Source organism: Globicephala melas, chromosome X, assembly GCF_963455315.2.
Source record: "Globicephala melas chromosome X, mGloMel1.2, whole genome shotgun sequence".
Taxonomy (NCBI): domain Eukaryota; kingdom Metazoa; phylum Chordata; class Mammalia; order Artiodactyla; family Delphinidae; genus Globicephala; species Globicephala melas.
Genome location: NC_083335.1, coordinates 111360981 through 111373752, shown reverse-complemented (window position 1 = coordinate 111373752; position 12772 = coordinate 111360981). Strand labels below are relative to the sequence as shown.

General features: G+C 39.5%; 1 protein-coding gene across 1 annotated transcript in view; it reads right to left on the bottom strand.

Moving 5' to 3' along the window:
- BEND2 (BEN domain containing 2) overlaps positions 1 to 11566 on the bottom strand; it is a 42239-nt gene extending 30673 nt beyond the window's left edge. Inside the window, exons 1-2 of the mRNA XM_060292079.1 lie at positions 11488 to 11566; positions 5668 to 5736 (exon numbers count right to left, since the gene is read on the bottom strand). Of these exons, the coding sequence (XP_060148062.1) occupies positions 5668 to 5736; positions 11488 to 11566 (148 nt within the window). The remainder of the gene's footprint in view (positions 1 to 5667; positions 5737 to 11487) is intronic.
- Between the last annotated feature and the right edge of the window lie 1206 nt (positions 11567 to 12772).

Genomic DNA, 12772 nt, shown 5'->3' with positions numbered 1-12772 from the left:
CTGATTAGGAATACGCCTGCCAATGCAGGGGACACGGGTACGAGCCCTGCTCTGGGAAGATGCCACTTGCCGCGGAGGAACTAAGCCCGTGCTCCACAACTACTGAGCCTGCGCTCTAGAGCCCGCGAGACACAACTACTGAGCCCTCGTGCCACAACTACTGAAGCCCAGGCACCTAGAGCCCGTGCTCCGCAACAAGAAAAGCCACCGCAAGGAGAAGCCCACGCACCGCAACAGAGACTAACCCCCGCTCGCAGCAACTAGAGAAAGCCCGCACCCAGTAACAAAGACCGAACGCAGCCAAAAATAACTTAATTGTTAAAAAAGGAAGAAAACGATAATAGGGAATACTACAACCCACTTTGCCCTCACAAATTTGATAACTTAGAAGAAATGGACCAATACTTCCCAAATTACAAATACTACAACTCAACGAAGATGGCATAGGTAGTCTAAAGAGTCCTATAACCGTCAAAGATATCAAATTTGCAATTAAAAAGCTCCCAAAAAGGTATCTACAAGCCCAGATGATTTCACTGGAGATTTTCACCAAACATTTAGAGAATTAACACTAATTTATCATTTACTCCTCCATAAAATACAAGAGGAGGCAATCCTTACTCATTTTATGAGGCTAGTATGCTCTGATACCAAAACCACACAGAGATAACACACAAAAAAGAAAACTACACACCAATATCTTCCATGAACTTGGACACATAAATTCTTAATCAAATATTTGCCAACCAAATCAATTATGTATTCAAAGAATTATACACCATGACCAAGAAGGATCTAACCCAGGTATGCAAGGCTCGTCCAACAATGGAAAACCTATCCATATACTCCTTCGTATCAGCAGGCTAACGAACAAGAACCATGTGATCATGGACATAGAAAAAACATTTGCAAAACACTCTCAGCAAGTTAGGAAGAGAGGGAAATCGCCCCAACTTAATAATGATCATCCACCGAAACCAAGAGTTCTCATCATGTTAAGTGGTGAACGACTGAATGCTTTCTTCCCAAGATCACAAACAAAGCAAGGATGTCCACTCTCACCACTCTTATTCAACATAATACTGGAGATTCTAGCCACTGCAATAATGCAATAAAAAGGAACAAAAAGCATACACATTGGACAGGAAGCAATATAATGGTCCCCACTTGCAGCTGGCATAATGCAAGAAGGATGGCTATGTAGAAAATCCCAAGGAATTGCTCAAAAACACTCTTAAAACTAATAAGTGAGTTCATCCAGGTCACAGAATACAAGATCAACATTCTAAAATTAAGCTTAATTCTATATACAGGTGACCCTCGAACAATGTGAGCTTTCGGGGCACCGACTCTCCACGCAGTCAAAATCCACATGTAACTTTATAAATGGTAGTCGTATCTGCAGTTACCCATCTGTGGATTCAACCAACCTCGGACTCTATAGTACTATAGTATTTACTGAAAAAAATCCACATGTAAGTGGACCCACACAGTTCAAAGCCATGTTGTTCAAGGGTCAACTGTACTAACAATGACCACGTGTAACCCAAATTAAAAACATAATACCATTTACATCTCCAAAAAATAGAATACTTCAGCAAAAACTGATTTTCTTTTAATTTTTATTTTACTTTATACTATTTTACTCCTTATTTAGTTATGTTTCTTTGTGTTGGGTCTTCGCTGCTACGCGCGGGCTTTCTCTACTTGCGTCACACGGACGCTACTCTTCGTTGTGCTGCATGGGCTTCTCATTGCTGTGGCTTCTCTTGTTGCACAGCATGGGCTAAGTAGTTGAGGCACAGGAGCTTAGTTGCTCCACGGCATGTGGGATCTTCCCGAACCAGGGATCGAACCCACATCCCCTGCATTGCCAGGTGGATTCTTAACCACCGCGCCTCCAGGGAAGTACCAAGCACAGACTTATTTTTAAAAGATGTATAGGATCTATATCCTGAAAATAACAAAATGATGATTTAAAAAATCAAAGAAGACCTCAATACATACAGCAGACATACAGTGCTCATGGAGGAGAAGATTCAATATACGCAAGATGTCAGTTCTTCTCAAGTTGACCTGTGGTTTTAACACAATTCCCATCAAAATCCCAGCAATTCTGGGGGGAAACATAAACAAGCTTATTCTAAAATTAGGATGGGGGACACTTCCCAGGTGGTGCAGTGGTTAAGGCTCCGCGCTCTCAGTGCAGGGGGCCCGGGTTCAATCCCTGGTCAGGGAACTAAATCCCACATACGTGCCGCAACTAAGCGTTTGAGTACGCATGCCACAACTAAGGAGCCCGCGTGCCACAACTGAGGAGCAAAACTGCTGCAACTCAGACCCAGTGCAACCAATACATATTTAAAAAATAAGTAAATTAAAAATACAATTAGGATGGAAAGGCACAGGACCTACCATATTTAAACTGATTTTGAAAAAGCAGAAAAGTATGAGGAATCATTCTACCTGATGGCAAGGCTTACTGCATAACAACAATAATCACAACGTTGAGGTTTGGCAGGGGGGTAGAAACATAGATCGGTGGAACAAAATAGAGATCCCAGAAATAGATCTACACAAATATGCCTAATTGGGTTTTGATTAAGGTACAAAAGCAATTCAATGGAGCAAAGATGGTACTGCGGCAACTGGATAGCCATAGGCAAAAAAAACAAAAGAACCTCGACCTACATCTCACACCTTTTACAAAATTAACGCAAATATGAAATGTAAACTGTAAAACCTTTAGAAAAAAACAAAGGAAAAAAAATTTGGGATCAAGAACTAAACAAAGAGTTCATAGACGCGATAGCTAAAGAAAAATCCATAAAAGGAAAATACAGCGGGAACCTCACAAAAACTAAAAATTTTCTCTCTGCAAAACAAAACAAAACAAAACAAAACAAAACAAACCAGTAGACAGGATGAAAAGGAAACCTGCAGAGAGGAAGAACATATTTGCAAACCACATATCCAACAAAAGACCAGTATCCACAATTATCTAAACAACTCCCAAAACTCAGCATTAAAAAAAAAGAAAACAAATTATAGGACAAAAGAGATACTTCAGAGAAAGAACATATAGATGGAAAAATTATCACATGTAAAGATGTTGTATATCACTATCCAAAGGCAAATAACATATTAAACCCACAATGAAATATTATTACACTATACACCTACCAGAAGGGGTAAAATTTTAAAAATAGTGAAAACACCAAATGCTGGTGAGGATGCAGAGAAAATGAATCACTTATACATTGCTGGTGGGAATCTAAAACCACTCATTCTGAAAATAGCTTGCCCGTTTCTTATAAAACTAAACAGGCAATAATCATACTATCCAGCAACTGTGCTCTTGTGCCTTTATCACAGGGAAATGAAAACTGCGTTCAGTCAGAAACCTACACATTAATGTTCACAGCAACTTTACTCCTCATAGCTAAAGACTGGAAACAACCCAGATGTCCTTCACGAGGTGAACAGATAAACAAATCATGGTTGTGCTCAGCAATAAAAAGGAAGGAACTACTGATACATGCAGCAACTTGCATGAATCTCCAGGGAATTATGCTGAGTGAGAAAAAGGCAATCCTTAAATATTAACGACTATAAGACTCCATTAATAGAACATTGTCCTGCAATGACAAAATTATAACGAGGGAGAACGCATTCGTATTTGGATGGCTTAAAGATGAAGGCAGGGAAGGAATGCCAAGAAACAGGTGGGTGTGGTTATAAAAAGCCAAAGGAGGGATCCTGGAAGTGATAGAACAGTTCTGTATCATGACTGTAGTGGTGAATACCTGAACCTAAACACGTCATAAAAGTGCGCAGAACTATATACACACACACAGACACACACACAAATGAATACAAGTTAAGCTGGGGTCATCTGAATAGATCTGTGGATCATATCAATGTCAAAATCCTAGTTGAGATATTTTACTATCTTTTTGCAGAATACTACTATTGGGAAGTATTGGGTAAAGGGTACACAGGATCTATTTTTTCTTGCAACTACATGTGATTCTGAAATATCTCAAAATGAAAGGTTTAATGTTGAAAACGCAGTCACTAAGAATTCATATTAAGAATGCTGATGGATAGGTTAGAGTGTATCGTAATACGGATCATTTCAAACTCACCAAAAGAAGCAGTGAGGAAGGAATTTTCTGAATCAGTACCTTCGTCTCTGTCATTTTCCTTTATCGTTGGATAATTCATTATCTCACAACGCATTTCTGGGCCGGATTCTGTTTGAACAACATTTTGGTAAGTAAAACATTTTCAAGTGCTGAAAGACAAGAAATCTCAACAGTAATTTTTATTTCAGGCAAAACTATCCTTCAGGAATGAAGGAAAAATAAACACATCCGCAGACAAAGGAAAACTAAACACAAACTGTTACTGACTGACTTACCCTTAAAAACTGGCTAAAGGAAACTCATCTGACCAAAAGGATATAATGAAGGAAGGAAGCTTGGAGCATGAGGAAGGAAGAAAGAACAAAATCCACAGGGACTTCCCTGGAGGTCCAGTGGTTAAGACTCAGCGCTTCCACTGCAGGGGCACGGATTTCATCCCTGGTCAGGGAACTAACACCCTACATGCTGCGTGGTGCAGCCAAAAGAACTTTTTTAATCATAAGAATAATAAAAAGAAAGAGCAGAAATACACATGCAAAGAAACTAGATCATTCATACACTGCTGGTGGGAATGTAAAATGGTACAGCTGCACTGGAAAACAGTTTGCCAGGATTCTACAAAACTCAACTTACTATTACCATAGGACCCAGCTACTGTGCTCTTGGGTGTCAGCCCAGAGAAATGAAAACTGATGTTCGTACAGAAACCTATCCATGGGCATGCATAGTATAGTAGCTTTACTCCAAACAGCCGAAAACGAGAAACAACCCAGCCATCCTTCAACTGGTGAACAGACAGACAAGCCAGGGTACACTCATACCGTGCAGTAGTACTCAAAAATAAAAAAGGACTGATATACACAGCAACCTAGAGGAGTCTCCAGGGCATTACGGTGAGTGAAAAAAGGCAATCCCAAAAGGTTACATACTATGTGAGTCTATGTAAAACTCTTGAAATGACAAAATTATAACGAAGGAAAACAGATTAGTAGTTGCTGAGGGCAGGGACAGGCATGGTAGCGGTAGGAGCATGAGAGGACAAAGGTGGGTGTGGGTTTCAAGGGCAAAAGGGAGAATCCTTGTGGTGATGGTAATATTCTGAATCTTCACTGTGATGGAAGATGTCGTGAAATTATATAAAACTGAATACACATACACACACACAAACATACACATATATACAAATAAAACTGAAGACATCTCGATAAAAATCTGCGGATTTTTTTCAACGTCCATATCCTGGTTGTGATATTGTACTATAGTTTTGCAAGGTGTTATCTTTGGGGGAAACCGGGTAAAGTAGACACACGATCTCTCTGCATTATTTTTTACAACTGCATGCCCAGCTAAAATCTTCTTAAAGTAAACCTTTTCATTTGTAATCAGGAAAAGCTACCACTAGTTCATATTAAGGGTGTTCGTAAACCTAGATTAAATCGTGCTACTTGTAATATGTATCACTACAAACTCACCAAAATTGGGAGGGATGAAGAAATATGAAGTATCTTACCACTCTCACCTTCCAAGAAAGCTGGGTATTTCATCTGAGTGTTATCGTCCAGGCTGCTTACTGCTTCCGCCAATATTTCTGGAAGGAAAACGTTTTTCAAATGCTGTGAGAAATGACTCCCACCCTCATACCTATAGCTGATGAAACTATCCTCCCGTAATGAAGCAAAAATAGATATTGACAGACAAAGGAAAACCAAAAGTATTTGTCACTAACTGACTTATACTTAGAAAATACGTACAAGAAAACCTTCTAGCAGAAAATCTATAATAGAATTCTGGAGCATTAAGAAGCAGAAAGAACAATGGAAAGAACAGAAATATAGATGCGGAGAAACTAGATCACTCATACATTGCTGGCAGGAAGGGAAAATGGTACAGCTGCACTGGAAAGCAGTTTGACAATTTCTTATAAAACTAAGGGTGCAGTTACCATAGGACCCAGAAATTGCAGTCTTGGGCATTCATCCAAAGAAGTGAAAACTTGTGTGAAAGAGTGTACTGAAGCAAAATTTGAAAGTATGAATGAATATTCATATCACCTTTACTGCTAACTGTCAAAAATAGGAAACACAGAGGTTTTCAACAGATGAACAGAAAATTAAACCCTGGTACATCCACACCACGAAATACTAGTCAGCGATAAAAAAGAAGGAACCACTGATACAACAGTGTGAATGAATCTCCAGGGAATTACACTGAGGGAAGAAGCCTCAAACACCACATGATTCCAAGTATATAACAACGATGAAGGGACAAATAATAGATCTGGAGAAGAGATTCATAGTTATCATGCAACAGGGCAGAGGGTAGGAGTAGGGGGCAAATGTCAATAGGAAGGGGACGGGTGTGGTTATAAAAGAGCAATATGAGAGATCGTGCTGCTGATGGGACTGTTTCAGGGCTTGCCTCTGGTAGAAGGTACGTGAACCTGCGCATATGATAAAACTGTAGAGAACTAAATACACACTCATATTAATGCAAGTGAAACTGGGGACAGCTCCAAAATATCTGTGGATGGTATCATGTCACTATCTTGGTTGTGATAATTTTCTATCATTCTGCAAGTTGATACCATTTTACAGTTGTAAATACCATTGGCGAAAAGTGGGTAAAGAGAACACAGGATCCTTATGTACTATTTATTATAACTGCATGTGCAGCTAAACTTTTCTGAAAATAAAAACTTTAATTAGCAAGAGCTACCACCATCTTACACTAAACAGACTGATGACTCTACATTCACTATGCTATATGTCAAAGTATCATTTCAAACTCACCCAAACTGGGAGGAATGCAGTGACATAATGAGGAAATATCTTGGCTACTGTTGTTTTCCAATTAAAGTGGATAATTTGTTGTCTCAGGGCTCTTTTCTAGGTAGTTTGAGCTTTTAACAACATTTCTAAAAATAAAACACTTTCAACTACTAAAAGATAAGAATTCTCAACCATGAATTCTATTTTGCCTTATTTATTTTGGCCGCACCACGTGGCATGCAGGATCTTAGTACCCAGAGCAGGGATCGGACCCGTGCTCCCTGCAGCATTAGCGCGGAATCTTAACCACAGGACCTCCAGAGAAGTCGCTGAAACATGTATTCTATATCGGGCAAAACAATCCTTCAAGAATGAAGCAGATTTGGGACTTCACTGGTGGCGCACTGATTAGGAATCCGCCTGCCAATGCAGGGGACACGGGTATGAACCCTGCACTGGGAAGATGCCACATAGCGAGAAGCAACTAAGCCCGTGCTCCACAAGTACTGACCCTGCGCTCTAGAGCCCGCAATACACAACTACTAAGCCCTCGGGCAACAACTACTGAAGCCCGGGCACCTAGAGCCCATGCTCCGCAACAAGAAAAGCCACCGCAAGGAGAAGCCCACGCACCGCAACAGAGACTAACCCCCGCTCGCCCCAACTAGAGAAAGCCTGCACCCAGTAACAAAGACCGAACGCAGCCAAAAATAAATTAATCAATTAATTTTAGAAAAAGGAAAAAAAGGATAATAGGGAATACTACAACCCACTTTGCCTTCATAAGTTTGATAACTTCGAACAAATGAAAAATACTTCCAACATTACAAATACTAAAACTCAACGAAGATGGCATAGATAATCTAAATAGTCCGATAACCATCAAAGATATTAAATTTGCAATTTAAAAGCTCCCAAAAAGATATCTACAAACCCACATGATTTCACTGGAGATTTTTACCAAACATTTAAAGAATTAACACTACTTTATCATTTACTCCTCCATAAAATACAAGAAGAGGAAACCCTTACTCATTTTATGAGGCTAGTATGCTCTGATACCAAAACCACACAGAGATAACACACAAAAAAGAAAACTACACACCAATATCTTTCATGAACTTGGACACATAAATTCTTAATCAAATATTTGCAAACCAAATCAATTATGTATTCAAAGGATTATACACCATGACCAAGAAGGATTTAACCCAGGTATGCAAGGCTGGTCCAACAATGGAAAACCTATCAATATACTCCATCATATCAGCAGGCTAACGAACAAGAACCATGTGATCATGGACATAGAAAAAACATTTGCAAAACACTCTCAGCAAGTTAGGAAGAGAGGGAAACCGCCCCAACTTAATAATGATCATCCACCGCAACCAAGAGTTCTCATCATGTTAAGTGGTGAACGACTGAATGCTTTCTTCCCAAGATCACAAACAAAGCAAGGATGTCCACTCTCACCTCTCTTATTCAACATAATACTACAGGGTCTAGTCACTGTAATAATGCAATAAAAAGGAACAAGAAGCATACACATTGGGCAGGAAGAAATGTAATGGTCCCCACTTGCAGCTGGCATAATGCAAGAAGGATGGCTATGTAGAAAATCCCAAGGAATTGCTCAAAAAAGACTCTTAAAACTAGTAAGTGAGTTCATCCAGGTCACAGAATACAAGATCAACATTCTAAAATTAAGCTTAATTCTATCTACAGTTGACCCTTGAACAATGTGAGCTTTAGGGGCACCGACTCTCCACGTAGTCAAAATCCACATGTAACTTTATAAATGATGGTTGTATCTGCAGTCACGCATCTCTGGATTCAACCAACCTCGAACTCTATAGTACTATAGTATTTACTGAAAATAATCCACATGTAAGTGGACGCACACAGTTCAAAGCTATGCTGATCAAGGGTCAACTGTAGTAACAATGACCACGTGTAACCCAAATTAAAAACATAATACCATTTACATCTCCAAAAAAATAGAATACTTTAGCAAAAACTGATTTTCTTTTTATTTTACTTTATAATATTTTACTCCTTATTTATTTATTTTTCGTTGCGTTGGGTCTTCGCTGCTACGCGCGGGCTTCCTCTACTTGTGTCACGTGGACGCTACTCTTCGTTGCGGTGCATGGGCTTCTCATTGCTGTGGCTTCTCTTGTTGCAGAGCACGGGCCCTAGGTGCACCGGCTAAGTAGTTGAGGCACACGGCCTTAGTTGCTCCGTGGCATGTGGGGCCATCCCGGACCAGGGATCGAACCCGCATCCCCTGCACTGGCAGGTGGATTCTTAACCACCGTGCCTCCAGGGAAGCACCAAGCACAAACTTACTTTTAAAAGATGTATAGGATCTATATCCTGAAAATAACAAAATGATGATTTAAAAAATCAAAGAAGACCTCAATACATACAGCAGACATACAGTGCTCATGGAGGAGAAGATTCAATATACGCAAGATGTCAGTTCTTCTCAAGTTGACCTGTGGTTTTAACACAATTCCCATCAAAATCCCAGCAATTCTGGGGGGAAACATAAACAAGCTTATTCTAAAATTAGGATGGGGGACACTTCCCAGGTGGTGCAGTGGTTAAGGCTCCGCGCTCTCAGTGCAGGGGGCCCGGGTTCAATCCCTGGTCAGGGAACTAAATCCCACATACGTGCCGCAACTAAGCGTTTGAGTACGCATGCCACAACTAAGGAGCCCGCGTGCGGCAACTAAGGAGCACAGCTGCCGCAACTCAGACCCAGTGCAACCAATACATATTTAAAAAATAAGTAAATAAAAATAAAAAATACAATTAGGATGGAAAGGCACAGGACCTACCATATTTAGACTGATTTTGAAAAAGCAGAAAAGTATGAGGAATCATTCTACCTGATGGCAAGGCTTACTGCATAACAAAAATAATCACAATGTTCTGGTTTTGCAGGGGGGTAGAAACATAGATCCGTGGAACAAAATAGAGATCCCAGAAATAGATCTACACAAATATGCCTAATTGGGTTTTGATTAAGGTACAAAAGCAATTCAATGGAGCAAAGATGGTACTGCGGCAACTGGATACCATAGGCAAAAAAAACAAAAGAACCTCAACCTACATCTCACACCTTTTACAAAATTAACGCACATATGAAATGTAAACTGTAAAACCTTTAGAAAAAAACAAAGGAGAAAAAAAATTGGGATCAAGAACTAAACAAAGAGTTCATAGACACGATAGCTAAAGTAAAATCCATAAAAGGAAAATACAGCGGGAACCTCACAAAAACTAACAACTTTCTCTCTGCAAAACAAAACAAAACAAAACAAAAAAACCAGTAGACACGATGAAAAGGAAACCTGCAGAGAGGAAGAACATATTTGCAAACCACATATCCAACAAAAGACCAGTATCCACAATTATCTAAACAACTCCCAAAACTCAGCATTAAAAAAAAAGAAAACAAATTATAAGACAGAAGAGATATTTCAGAGAAAGAACATATAGATGGAAAAATTATCACATGTAAAGATGTTGTCTATCACTATCCAAAGGCTAATACATATTAAACCCACAATGAAATATTATTACACTATACACCTACCAGAAGGGATAAAATTTTAAAAATACTGAAAACACCAAATGCTGGTGAGGATGCAGAGAAAATGAATCACTTATACATTGAAGGTGGGAATATAAAATCACTCATTCTGAAAGCAGCTTGCCCGTTTCTTATAAAACTAAACAGGCAATAATCATACTACCCAGCAACTGTGCTCTTGCGCCTGTATCACAGGGAAATGAAAACTGCGTTCAGACAGAAACCTACACATTAATGTTCACAGAAACTTTACTCCTCATAGCTAAAGACTGGAAACAACCAGGATGTCCTTCACGAGGTGAACAGATAAACAAATCATGGTTGTGCTCAGCAATAAAAAGGAAGGAACTACTGATACGTGCAGCAACTTGGATGAATCTCCAGGGAATTATGCTGAGTGAGAAAAAGGCAATCCTTAAATATTAACGACTATATGACTCCATTAATAGAACATTGTCCTGCAATGACAAAATTATAACGAGGGAGAACACATTCGTATTTGGATGGCTTAAAGATGAAGGCAGGGAAGGAATGACAAGAAGCAGGTGGGTGTGGTTATAAAAAGCCAAAGGAGGGATCCTGGAAGTGATAGAACAGTTCTGTATCATGACTGTAGTGGTGAATACCTGAACCTAAACACGTCATAGAACTCCACAGAACTATATACACACACACAGACACACACACAAATGAATACAAGTAAAGCTGGGGTCATCTGAATAGATCTCTGGATCGTATCAATGTCATAATCCTAGTTATGATATTTTACTATCTTTTTGCAGAATACTACTATTGGGAAGTATTGGGTAAAGGGTACACAGGATCTATTTTTTCTTGCAACTACATGTGATTCTGAAATATCTCAAAATGAAAAGTTTAATGTTGAAAACGCAGTCACTAAGAATTAATATTAAGAATGCTGATGGATCTAGGTTAGAGTGTATCATAATAGGGATCATTTCAAACTCACCAGAAGAAGCAGTGAGGAAGGAATTTTCTGAATCAGTACCTTCGTCTCTGTCATTTTCCTTTACCGTTGGATAATTCATTGTCTCACAACCCTTTGCTGGGCCGGATTCTGTTTGAACAACATTTTGGTAAGTAAAACATTTTCAAGTGCTGAAAGACAAGAAATCTCAACAGTAATTTTTATTTCAGGCAAAACTATCCTTCAGGAATGAAGGAAAAATAAACACATCCGCAGACAAAGGAAAACTAAACACAAACTGTTACTGACTGACTTACCCTTAAAAACTGGCTAAAGGAAACTCATCTGACCAAAAGGATATAATGAAGGAAGGAAGCTTGGAGCATGAGGAAGGAAGAAAGAACAAAATCCACAGGGACTTCCCTGGAGGTCCAGTGGTTAAGACTCAGCGCTTCCACTGCAGGGGCACGGATTTCATCCCTGGTCAGGGAACTAACACCCTACATGCTGCGTGGTGCAGCCAAAAGAACTTTTTTAATCATAAGAATAATAAAAAGAAAGAGCAGAAATACACATGCAAAGAAACTAGATCATTCATACACTGCTGGTGGGAATGTAAAATGGTACAGCTGCACTGGAAAACAGTCTGCCAGGATTTTACAAAACTCAACTTACTATTACCATAGGACCCAGCTACTGTGCTCTTGGGTGTCAGCCCAGAGAAATGAAAACTGATGTTCGTACAGAAACCTATCCATGGGCATGCATAGTATAGTAGCTTTACTCCAAACAGCCGAAAACGAGAAGCAACCCAGCCATCCTTCAACTGGTGAACAGACAGACAAGCCAGGGTACACTCATACCGTGCAGTAGTACTCAAAAATAAAACAGGACTGATATACACAGCAACCTAGATGAGTCTCCAGGGCATTACGGTGAGTGAAAAAAGGCAATCCCAAAAGGTTACATACTATGTGAGTCTATGTAAAACTCTTGAAATGACAAAATTATAACGAAGGAAAACAGATTAGTAGTTGCTGAGGGCAGGGACCGGCATGGTAGCGGTAGGAGCATGAGAGGACATAGGTGGGTGTGGGTTTAAAGGGCAAAAGGGAGAATCTTTGTGGTGATGGTAATATTCCTAATCTTAACTGTGATGGAAGATGTCGTGAAATTATATAAAACTGAATACACATACACACACGCACACATAAACACACACATATATACAAATAAAACTGAAGACATCTCAATAAAAATCTGCGGATTTTATCAATGTCTATATCCTGGTTGCGATATTGTACTATAGTTTTGCAAGGTGTTATCT